The 12,552-nt window shown below is 39.8% G+C and overlaps 1 protein-coding gene across 46 annotated transcripts in view; it reads right to left on the bottom strand.

The window, feature by feature from the left end:
* The window catches only part of NEB (nebulin), a 183,330-nt gene that overhangs the window by 154,642 nt on the left and 16,136 nt on the right, over positions 1 to 12,552 (bottom strand). For 45 of the 46 annotated variants that reach the window (XM_045575785.1, XM_036422266.2, XM_045575783.1 and 42 more), the window contains exons 10-20: positions 12,097 to 12,201; positions 8,003 to 8,107; positions 7,347 to 7,454; positions 6,005 to 6,121; positions 3,952 to 4,056; positions 3,762 to 3,869; positions 3,574 to 3,678; positions 3,092 to 3,190; positions 1,933 to 2,037; positions 848 to 955; positions 652 to 765 (exon numbers count right to left, since the gene is read on the bottom strand). In XM_045575785.1, the coding sequence (XP_045431741.1) occupies positions 652 to 765; positions 848 to 955; positions 1,933 to 2,037; positions 3,092 to 3,190; positions 3,574 to 3,678; positions 3,762 to 3,869; positions 3,952 to 4,056; positions 6,005 to 6,121; positions 7,347 to 7,454; positions 8,003 to 8,107; positions 12,097 to 12,201 (1,179 nt within the window). The remainder of the gene's footprint in view (positions 1 to 651; positions 766 to 847; positions 956 to 1,932; positions 2,038 to 3,091; positions 3,191 to 3,573; positions 3,679 to 3,761; positions 3,870 to 3,951; positions 4,057 to 6,004; positions 6,122 to 7,346; positions 7,455 to 8,002; positions 8,108 to 12,096; positions 12,202 to 12,552) is intronic. The other variant, XM_036422265.2, reaches the window with a different exon arrangement.

Below are 12,552 nucleotides of genomic sequence, written 5' to 3'. Positions count from 1 at the left end.
TGCTTTTGAAGTTATGCTTCATCTAGTTATTCCTACTTTGTCTTTAGCCTGATTTCTCACTTTTTGCCTTTTATTTACTTACTTGTCCTTACCTGAGGATATGTTTATTGATTTTTAGAGAGAGGAAGGGAGAGAGAGAAAAAAACATCCATTTGAGGGAAACATCATCAGTTGTCTCTCGTATGTGCCCTAATCGGAGATCGAATCCACAACCTTCTGGTGTATGGGACAATGTTCCAACAAACTGAGTCACCCTGCCAAGGCTGCCTTTTACTTTTCTCTGTGTATTTTTGTAAAGTGCCTTTTGTCAGGGCATGGCATGGAATGAACACGTGTTCATACATCCTGAGACACTAAGCTCATTTCTAGGAAAAGCAATACAGAAAATGATATTGCTGGTAACATTTCCTCCTGCTAAAACAGAAGGCAATAAGGAGATGATGGGGGAATCTTTACAATATTCACTGGTGTCTAAAAATACAGACACATCATAAAAACGAGGAAGTTAACCATCCTCTGCCACGGGGCTTTCCTGTTTGACTCATCATCCTGAATCTGAGATTTCACTTAGACTAACACCACAGCCAAGGTTACATTAAACAGCAAGTGCGGCCACATCTGAAAATCAGGGGGACTGACGAGAGCACTCACATCACTCTGCATTTTGCCCGTCTTCAGAGAGTGCAGCATCTTGGGGTCATCATTAATGCTGAGGGCTCCGATCATTTTGCCCCTGTTCTTCTCATAGTCTTTCTTGTACATCACCTGCAAAGACATTACACACGTCAGCTCCCTCTCATCAGGGAACAACACCGAGTCCCCAGCCCAGGTCCCGGGCCATACTCACTTCACTAGCATTCTTGCTGTTGGCTTTGGCTGCCAGCAGGGGAATGGCATCCACTTTAATGTCAAATTTCTTAGCTTTGGTCTTCTCCCAGTCGTGCTTATAAACATTCTGGACAGGAAAATTTTAATAAAGGAATTGACAAAAGGGATCTATCTGCATGTTATCACACTTTGAAGACTATAAGGTAACCCAATACTTTTGTCTTACTATAAAATAAAGGGACTGTGTTCATTGTCCACAAAATCGTGCATGTTTTAAATACTTCTCCTCAAGCTGAAGCTTCTAACTACAAGATTAACCTTTTCTGCTCTCCATTAGAACATTTCATCAAATTAACTTAATTTTAGTAATCATACTAATCTATGATTCCTAACACTGGGTATTTTATAGGATGGCACAAATATTTTACAGTTAACTTTTTATGGTATGAAAGCATTGTTTTAATTTGACCTCAAAATCCTCTGCAAAGCTTATTTTATGAATTATTATAGTACTCATTGTTGTTGGATAATATTAGCACTCATTTATAGGATTGTTGAAGAAATGGAAACCCCTAAGGGTAATTGGACTTTCCAGTAAGAACTAAGTCTGAAAATAAAAGATGGCACTGGATACTTGTACTTATGCCTTTTGAATACCTTATATCTTCCTAAGTGCAAGGACTCTTACATGTAGAAATGAGATCATTCATGTGAAACAAGAAACATTATGGGCTTGGGGAATAAATGAAACAACGCTCAATCTTTAAAAAATCAAATCCTGGAAGAAAATTAAACATAGTATAATACAAATGAATATTTGACTAACAGATCTAACATCAAATTGCAATTAGACACACATGAGTGGTGGCATTTTGAAGGCTGGTTAAAATCTATTAGGACTGTCTGATTGTATGAAGCTACTGACATGATTGCTACACACATTTTATGAGGTAAAGCCAAAGTTACATTGGCAGAGACAGAGGAACAGGGTACAAATGTTACATGTTCATCCCATCTTTAGCATTATGTTTATTTAGTGAAACAGTTAACAAATAAAAGCACAAGTTGTCTGTTTATCGCATGGCATAGCGGTAAGGAACTCACATCGCTCAGATTATAAGCGTTGACTCTGTGCTGGATAAAGGCCGGAGTATCTGGAGGTATATGGCACTTGAACTTTTCACTTTCATGTTTCGCTTTGTAATTTAGCTGAAAGAGAGAGAGAGAGAAAGAGAGAGAGAGAGAGCGAGCTAGCTTAGTTTGGAAGAAGAATTCTCCTAAGTACAAAAACTAATTTTCACTAAAGAAAATGTAAAATACATTTTGTTAAATAACACCTGACAAAGTTGTTAAGGTTAAAAGAGAAAGTCGGAGGGAGGGTAGGCCACCTCACATTATTGACAACCGTATGCTGGACGCATGACTGCTATTGTCACATCTGTTACCCTGGAAGGACACAAGTGGAGGGAGGTGGCTCTTTCATACGTGGTCCCCTTCCCATATATCACAATTGGCCCTGTGGATTCTGAGAGGACAGCCCTTTCAAATCTTTTCTTACAGATACAGGGAGGGGCAGAAATAGGGTTGCTTATGTGGAAAATAATACAACACTTAATAAGTAATATTTTGCATACTCACAACTATAAGCTTCCTTTTGCCCTACCCAGTATGATTATGGCCCTGTGCAAATATTATGGTTTGTTGATATTCCAAAGCCTTTCATTTCTGGCCATGTATCTGAGGTTACTTTTATTTTTTAGTTCAATATAAGTTTGGAAATTCAGGCTTAAAACTTAGATGATAAAACTTATTACAAACACTCCATTTTCCAAAAAACGCATTTGAGAGAGAAAAATCCCAGGTGTTAAATACCTGCTCTGGGCCAGGATGTGGACTACGCACACATCTCCTCTCACTTAATTTTCAAAACAACCACAAGTTTTAAAAAGTAAATATGAGGCCTGAGAAGTTAAGTGATTTGCCTAGACAGCTGGAAATTGAGTTCAGTTTTGACTTCAGAACTCATGTTCCCTTCAGGGCATTGAGCTGCACCAGTCTCCGTTATAGAACCATTTTACTAGAATTATTATCCACCCAAGAAGACGGGGAAGATAAAAGACAACTAAATGGGAAAATATTTTAGGTGATCACACAAATATACAACTTACAGAGCGTTTTGTGTAACTGTGACTGGGTTTTCTGTATAGAGTTATGCTACATTTCCCCCCATGACGGCATTGCCTGGGTGGGGAGAGGAACTTACATCACTCAGCTGTTTGGCATTGATCTGGGCTTGCAGCTGAACAGGCGAGTCGGTTACTTGAGTGAATTTTGTCTTATCTGGATGGACTCTGTAGGTGTGCTGTGGGCGAGGAAAGGAATCGAGGTTAGCAATATCACCTGTCAAAACCACGGTGGCCGTTAGGATGGATGAGCAGAACCTGTCGTTAATAAAACATTTTTTTTTCCTAATTAGACTGTGGCATCTGTGAGAGACACTTTTACACTGCACAAGAAATTCTCCCATATCTTCAGATGCCCAATAACTCTTCTTAGGGAAAATCAGCTAGAATTAGCTCTTGAAATGTATGGACGATAGAAAAAATAGTACATCTACTGTAAGATAAATTTTCTTTCAATTTTCTGAGTTGCATTTCTTTGTAAAAGTGTCCGAATTTTAAACATATCTTGACCTCGAGATGCCATGGAGGGGAGTCACACCCGCAGTGCACACCACTGACTTACATCCTTACACTGATCCAGTTTCTTCATAGTTTCATACTCCTGAGTTATGGTCTGGGGGAAGAAGCCTTTGCCTCTGTCCTCTTCATAATCTGCTCTGTAGTTTTTCTACAAGGAAAAGAAATCAACATGAGGATGCAACCATTGTGTTCATGTAATTTAGAAAGTGAAGCAATTGTCTTAGCACTTACATCACTGTTTTGAGCCGTGACTTTCATGCAGTGTGCATAATACGGATCTTCATAGCTGCCTACATAATGTCCCAAAATATTCTTTAAGTAGGAATCTCTATATTGAGTCTAAAAAACAAGGCATTTCATTTAGTTATTTGTGAAATGATGGGTCTTTTTCTTTAACAGGAGTGGTTGTAGGGTTGCTTACATCACTGCTGAATTTCTTGAGAACTGAGTCCAGCTGAAATTTGGGCGTCTCGCAGTAATTTATGCTCCTTGCCTTTGTCTTTTCATAGTTTTCCTTGTACCGTTTCTGTAAAGAAAGAAAATTTGTTAGATTCTTGTCACTCCCATGCTGATGATAGCACTCGTATTTTCCAGCACTAAGTCAAAGAAGAAGAAGAAATAGTGCCTATTAACTGCCTGAAAAACTGGCAATTAGATGCTAGAGGTGTCACGAATGATGAGCCTTTTCTATTTGTAATTATTGTGAGGCCTAGTGTGTGTGTGTGTGTGTGTGTGTGTATGTGTGTTTAATATATTTTATTGATTTTTTTTTTTTTTTTTTTTTTTTTTTTTTTTTTTTTTTTTTTTTTTTTTTTTTTACAGAGAGGAAGGGAGAGGGAGAGAGAGTCAGAAACATCGATGAGAGAGAAACATCTATCAGCTTCCTCCTGCACACTGGGGATGTGCCCACAACTAAGATACATGCCCTTGACTGGAATCAAATCTGGGACCCTTGAGTTGCAGGCTGATGATCTACCCACTGAGCCAAATCAGTCAGGGTGAGGCCTAAGTTTTTAATGTTCTTCAAAAAATTAAGAAGCCAAGAAGCTGCCTCTTAGCAAGCCCTTAGTTACAGAGATTCTTGCATATTTCTGAATTGCTGTTCTCTGTCTCCCAACTCACATACCTTTTCCTCACACAGGTGCCACAATGAACAGGAATAGCGAATTTTTCATTTTTTTAAACAACCCTTCATGAAAGACTCGGTAAATGCTGAGAAATACACACTCTCTCTTCCTCCTTCTACCAAGGAAAAATTTTGTACTGTACCATAAAATAAAGTATATTTAAGAACTCATATCACGAATCCACGAAACTCCTCTTCCCCGCTGGGATTCATCTTTTCTCTGTAACAATGACCACAAACCATGATTGGAGTGCAGATGCACAACTGAGACAGCAGGCTGCTGTCAGTTTTCCACATTTGGATTTGCAATTGTGAATGGTGCTATTCGTTTTTAATATTTTTATATTCCCGCCTTTATCAGCAGAGTGGATGTCAACCTTGGCCTCTCTCTCTCTCTCTCTCTCTCTCTCTCTCTCTCTTCTGTCACTCACTCACCCCACTTCTCAATATCATGTGTTCATCTCCACAGTGCTGACAACCCAGGGAACAAAGAAACGATAACTAATTCACCCAGAGAGCCACATATAACCCTCAAACGTTGGGAAAACTTAATATAACCATAAGGGGAAAAACTCAACTGATCACGTGGTCAGTCTCTTTAAACATATAGTCAAAGTCGACTGGGGCTGCTAAGGCCAGGGCCAGTTCTTACTTATCTAATCTATTTTAATCCAAATGGATTAGTAAAGCTCTTGACAATTCCAAGTAGTAATTCCTGTGAAGAGTTAGGGAGCAGCCTTCTAGGTCCTGCTGTCTGCAGGTGATGGTTTCTGTGGCCAAGGTCTGAGGAGACAATGGCAGAGCTGGGGGAGCAGCTGTACAACAGGAGCATATCCCACCTTCTCCCAGCAGCCGGCATGAGGAACCCAAGGGCAGGGCACAGAGCTGTGTCATCTCTCTTCTCTCCTCTCTCTTTCTCTCTCTCTCTCTCTCTCTCTCTCTCTCTCTCTCTCTCTCTCTCTCTCTCAAAATCCACCTCTTTCAAAATCTCCTTCTGCCTAAAAGCACAGCATGTCTCCTACAATAGACTCTACTCAGGGAGGCCCAAACACCTGCAGCCTGGAAGCATGTGAGGATTTCCCTGCCCCTTGGCCTTGATCCACAGCCCCCACCCCCACAAATGGACACGTCATGCTCAGAGGCACCACGGCCTTCCTGTGGTTAGATGGTTCTGGGGGAACGGCTGCACCAAAACCTGAAAGCATTTGCAAAGTTATGTTTGCATTTAGTCACGATAGAAAAGGAGAGAGTTTGTCTCTCGTTCAGCTAAGGTTAAAACACACCACACACACACACACACACACACACACACACACACACACACACTTTTTGATAAGAATATGCTTACATCACTTAGCGTATTTCCTGCTGCCATCATCTGCCTCAGCAGTGGGTTCTCTGAAGCAGGAAGTACATTGTAATCTGCTTTTCCTTTATCCTTTTCGTAGTTTTCTTTGTATTTTACCTGTGGGAGTGAAACAAAATGTTAAGCTCTGCAGGTTATTTTTACTCTCATCTCTATTATGAATATTATGACATAGTTCCACAAATCAATTTTCTCTCTAGAAAAAATGGCAGCTTGACATTTTATAAACAAAATACTCATAGAAACTCATAACAGGAGCAGAGAAACTGCATACATTTCCAAAATAGCTTTTATTCCCACTCATTTATTCATTCAAAAATCTCCATTATGGTATTTTTTCAGTATCAATTACATGTCAGGCTCTGGGACACATACAAGGAAGAATAACACATGGTCTCTGCCCTAAAAGATACATTAAGTACAGGCTCGCTCACACGCATGGCCACAGATGAGACACGAAAGAGTAGATTCATGGTGCTTTCTTTCTTTCTTTAAAAATTGTTGATGGATAGGCAGCTGGACGTTAAGAGCTGAATGAGGGTTCTGAAGCAGCAGGCATCTGGGATATGTGCTGTCATTATTGTGTATCTTTCCGCCATTATTTATATACTTATCTACCTGTATCTTTTAGGGCAGGGACCATGTGCTCTGACTGGGAATTGAACCAGTGACCTCTTGGTGCATGGGTCAATGCTCAACCACAGAGCCACACCAACTGGGTGAAAACCTCACTGTTTTGCACCTGGATACTGAAACAGCCTCTTACATTATGCAATCTTTCTCCTCTCACTCCTCCAGCACAGCCAAAGCCAGCAATAGAATCTAGTCTGTTTGGCTTTGCAGTTTATGCTCTTTCTAGTATCCAGCCTGCTCTAGAATTCCAAGGCGTCTGATGATTGACCAAAGCATGCCTGAGTCTATCCATGGATTCATGTATGTTGTCTATGACTAGATTTCCACCAGTTCATCAAAATGCAAGAAAAATAATGGTAGTGATGAGTGTGGAAGGGTCTATATTCAACTTCCTTTTCCTGAGGAGGTCTTAAGACCCCTCTTCTGCATTATATATGAAATTATAGCATTTCTACTTTCTGGGCATCAAAAGACCTCTACTATATGAGATTTGAGGATGGTAACTGGATATTGTCAATGCTCATACACAGTAAAAACATTTTTTAAATCTGGTAGTCCTATTACAATCCAAAAGTACTTTTTTGCCCCTTAAAAACCCTCTTTTTTTTTCTGTATTACATATAAAAACAAGAGTTATAAGAAGTTCACCCACACTGAGGTGATCCAGATAAATGAGAGAATTTCCTCATACCTTGCTAGCTGCCACCCCGGCTTGTTTATTCATTTTGTACTCCGGTGTTTCCGTCTGCATGAAGTAGATCTGGTCTTTCATGTTCTCAAATTTTTCATGATATTTCCTCTGTAAGACATGAAACATACTGAAGAACTCTATGGGGGGAAACTGCGAAAGGCTTTTACATTGGGGAAAGAGGCCATTTAGAGAAGATACCCAATGCTGGCTTACACACGTTCAATTACAAGTACAAAACCTGGTGTCATCACCAAAGCAATTAGCAACTTAACAGACGTTTGGAGAAGTGACAATAGGTGAAAGACTCCCAAAAGAGGCTCTCAAAGGCTGGACAAAGACCTTAAGAGGAAGTCTGTTTCCCAGTGAGGAAAATCTGGGAATAGACTCATCAGTTTCATACATGTACTGTTTAGGTTCCCAGCAAAGAGTAAATTTAAAAGGACTCTTTTGACCGGTACTCACTTTGACACCATATTGTTCCTATGAGAACTGAAGCAAGAATAATGAATGGTATCTGATCAAAAAAATATTTCTCAAAAAAAGAAAAGGGAAGATTGCGGTATTTCTTTTCTTAATAAGAACTCTCTGGTGGCTAGAAATATAAAGGATGGGTCCCCTCTCAGACTAGTGCTATTCAGCCATCCCTGTCTACTTACTGTGCTGAAGTTTTCAGCATTTGTCCTGGCGGCTGCAATTTCAAAGCAAGGTGTCTCACTCCATTTGCCTTTGACTTTGTTTTCATAGTCTTGCTTGTATTTTAGCTAGCAGAAAAGAAGACAAGCAAAATCCAGGATTTAACAAAGAAGAGTGCAAATCAAGTGGTAATGGTTAGCTTTCAAAACTATGCTGATTAGACTTTTTGTGGGTCCTTAAGAGATGTCTTCAAATCTTCCAATACAGTGTCCATTTACCCAATCAGAAAGCTGAATGAGGGAGATGGAGGTATTAATTCCACCTCCTCTCCCTGAGTTTGGGGACTTAGTTCATTTCAGAACTCACAGGTGTTCCCTGATGTTTGAAGAAGGAGAGAGACAGAAGTATCTTCCATTTGTAATTAATTGTTATAATAAAACCACTCAAGCCGAAACCGGTTTGGCTCAGTGGTAGAGCATCGGTCTGCAGACTGAAAAGTCCCAGGTTCGATTCCGGTCAAGAGCATGTACATTGGTTGCGGGCACATCCCCAGTAGAGGGTTTGCAAGAGGCAGCTGGTCAATGTTTCTCTCTCATCGACGTTCCTAGCTCTCTATCTCTCTCCCTTCCTCTCTGTAAAAAATCAATATAATATATATTTTTTAAAATAAAAAATAAATTAAAAAAGCACTCAACCCCAATTTTCCATGCCAAATGAACTTAGCCATTACTTTGTGAGCTTTAACAAAACCTTGAGTTATATAGAAAGCAATACAACTAACAAAATTTGGCTTGAAGGCCAATGAATAAGACTCGTTTAGACTTCAAGAAATTTTAGTGAGAACTGGAAAGTAATTAAAAAAATTAAACTGGGATGTTGGAAGCTGCCCATTGCCTTCACTAGCAGAGAGGTGTGGACAAGGAACCCGGAAGGCTGGTTAACCTTGAAGGCTCTAAAAGCTCAGAGCCACGCACCAGCACCCACCGTCTAGTTGAGACAAAGGGAGCTGAAGCAACTCCCACCTTTTAGTCTTACGTAAAGCCTTGCTAAGGGCTATCATGGAGCTATTACTGGAACTGCCTGCCTAAGGGCCATGGGTGTATCCCAGACCTGAATAAAAGGGATGGCAAGGCCAGAGCAAAACAGAGTCCTTCTTCTTGAGCTGGGCTCCCCCGCCTTGTCCCCAATTCCCAAATTTATATTTTCATGTCTAGTCTCTTTTATTTGTGTGCTGCCTCCTCCAGAACCTGAACCCTGAACCACACTGGACTTTTTTTGGGGGGGCAGGGTGGGGGGGCAGGGAGGGGAGACACTCGCTCTGGGATGTATTCATGGGTCCCAGACACCATAGCACCAGAGTCCTAGGCTGTGAAAGCCTTGGAGGGAGGAGTTATGTATTCTTCATTTTGCATCCTCAGAATCTGATACAACTGCAGCATGCAGAACTTCCCTTATAAATATTTGTTCAACCGCACTAAATTGAACTGAGTCCATGGTATGTGGTTTCAAACGACCTTGGCTCGAGTGTTATTTGAATTAGCCTAGCCAAGCCCAAACCTGGGCACATGAGCCGGAGTCAGAGCTGGGTTAGAGCAGTTTCCCCTCCTTGGCTCACAGAATGTGTTAACAGACATAACCAATGTGTTTTAAAGTGTTTGAATGCCCAACCTCTCCCTCCCCCATTACACACTTCAAGGAAAAAGAAAGTGGTTTTCTAATACACATTTAGCAGAACAAGCATTAAGGGTAACATGTGTAAAGACAGTGAGTTTGAGGTAAAGGAATTCCACCCCTCTCTCAAATGCCCTCCGTCCTTCCTTCTCAAAAGGTTAATATGCTAATTAATAACTAAGTGGTTTTAATAGCTATACTTTTAAGAGCTCTGGACCTAAATTCAGAAGCTCTGGGCCCACAGCTTCACGCCATCATTTCCAAAGGTGTAACTTAGTCTCTCTAAGCTTCAGTTTTCTTAACCATATGTACTGACAATAATACATACACAGAGGATTGTTGGGAATTTTAAATAAGATCATACATACATTGAAGAATGGTTTATAAACTCTACAGTGATAAACAAATGTGAGGTGTAATGATTGTAACATAGCAGAGAGTAAGAAAATCTGAAGAAAAAAAAGTGTGTGTGTGTGTGTGTGTGTGTGTGTGTGTATTCTTCAATGGAAAGTTTTGCTGAGATAAAATTTGCTTTATACTGCTGATTAGTTTGCCTACTCTTCTTTTTTGAAACTTTAAAGAACTGAAGTCAATAAAAACTGATTTTTCAATTTGTTAAGACAGCCTACAGAAATGTTTCTAAAGGTCTTAGAGAATAGACCTTATCGGGAATTTGAGAAAACTATAAAAGGCCCATAAATACTTACAACTTCAGAGATACTTGAAGTGCACACACCAGAGGTTAAGATCTATTGCAGAGATGCTGCCATTCCTCTGCCTGCTGTCAAAGGCAGAAAACTCTAGGGTTGGGGGCTGGGAGCAGTTGGGCCCGATGCACCCCCAAACTGAGAAATAGAGAACTTTATAATAAAATCTAAGGTTGAGAAGGCAGCAAATATTCTTAGTGAGGTCCCAAAGTAGGCTATTATTTAGAACTAAGGATCACATATGCATATTTGTTAAGCAAAATCGAGTAGGAGATTAATTCTCACAGTAAGAGATGAATGTCCGATGTTTTTAAACATATTAAACCAAGATGCAGAACGAGACTGGAAGACTACCTTATCCAGAGTCCTTCCCTTTTCTCTTCCTTCATGAATCAAAGTTTGTAATTCCCTCCTACCCAGAACCCAAGGGGGTCAGGGTGGAGGCAGGTCTCTCACAATCCATTCCTGAGTCCTCCCAAGTCTGGGAAGATTTTCACTATGAGAGAGGAGGCTGCTGCTTGTTATTTGCCGAGCAAGGTATGGCCTTCCTTTTTGCAGCCCAATTTAGTCAAGAGACTCATCATAAGGGAGTTTGAAAGTGATTTTAGGAATCATTTTCAAATACCCACAGTGCATACTTAATAAGACAAAAGAATGTTGTCTTAGTAAGATATCGTTTAAAATAGGTTTTAAATAAAAAGATTTATTTTTCTTTCTAAATGACTATTTGAAATCAGGTTTTTCTTTTTCTTCCAAAAAAATTAATGGTCTTTGCTCCCCTGATTTTATTTACAATGTCAACCCTTTCAGTAGGCCATCTCTTTATGAACAGTTCTGAAGTTAATTTCTGCTTAGCCCTGGGCAAAATCTCAGATTCATGATATTCCAATTAGTGAAATTCTACTGTACATAAAAATTTAAGAACAAACTGTGATTCAACTCCACAGAGGGCAAAGAAAAGTATTTATTTAAAAGCAGCCATATCCCAGGAGAAAGTGGCCTGATTTGGACCAATTTTTAAAAGGGTATTTATCAGGGATTTATTCATCTGCTGAACATCTGTCTCTCTGCATTCCTCAGAGCTAGTTTACCAGCCTAAATATAGGCTGCCCAGGCTGTTTGCCAGGGCCTTGCAAGTTAAGAGGTGCCCTTCCCACAGCTGTCAATCTAAGCTATGTCTGAGAGACCCCTCATACATTCTTATTTTCTCCAAGTCTGACTGAGAGCATAAAACTATATGGGGTCTTCACACTGGGTTAAAACAGATTCCATGTGGTTACTAGGTCATCTGTTCATATCACTTCCATAAGTCAAATGTCAAAGGATATTAGGACATTGCTTCTGTTTTCAAACTACAGCTTTCCTATTTACTAAGTCATCAAGCTGGCTGAACATTTACTAACACAGTTTTATGATGTTCATGGATGTATTGCTTTTGCTGTAGCATTTTTATGGTCATATGCCAAAATACTCAGTGTTTACTTTCACCTTAGTTATTTTTTCTGAGGATTGAGGTTTTCTTAAATTTAAAGTTATTGGTTTTTGAGAGAGAGGAAGGGAAAGAGAGAGAGATTTGTTGTTCTATCTATCCACACATTTACTGGTTGCTTTGTGTATGTGAACCCACAATCTTATCCTATTGGGACAATGCTCCAACCAACTAAGCTACCCAGCCAGGATGAGGTTGAGATTATTAAGCAGAGTTTTCAAGGGGACCAGTTCTAGTCTTGTTTACTTACCTTGCTCGCTTGATCGTTCACTTTCTTGGCAAATATTATATCTGGAGGATCCGCCAGAGATGTGAAATGCGTTTGCTGTTCAATGTGACCTTTTTTGTAGGAAATCTGACCAAAAGAAAGAAATGTAAATGAGCCATCAATAGTTATTCCATTTCTCATGTTTCATTTGTTGGCATTTAAAAAAGACTATGTTTTTATCTTTACTTGAATTTTAAACTTTAATGTACCAATAGCCACAGTTTATCCTTACAGATGTTAAATGTCCTTCCCTCAGCATTACTGGTGATTTCTCTCTTTGAGTTTTCTCTCCTCCCCAAGATTATTGGCCTTAAATCTGTTTCCTTCTGCATCATAATATGCAACTGAACTTATTCTCTTAACCAGCATCCTTAACTCCCAACCTCTTGTCTTTCTGTGTTAGCCTACTGCCAGCTTTTACATCCAGGATGTTGAGTG

Source organism: Pipistrellus kuhlii, unplaced genomic scaffold (assembly GCF_014108245.1).
Source record: "Pipistrellus kuhlii isolate mPipKuh1 unplaced genomic scaffold, mPipKuh1.p scaffold_m20_p_7, whole genome shotgun sequence".
In the NCBI taxonomy this organism is placed as follows: domain Eukaryota; kingdom Metazoa; phylum Chordata; class Mammalia; order Chiroptera; family Vespertilionidae; genus Pipistrellus; species Pipistrellus kuhlii.
Note: the sequence above shows the minus strand (reverse complement) of the source record. Positions and strands in the feature narration are given on the sequence as shown.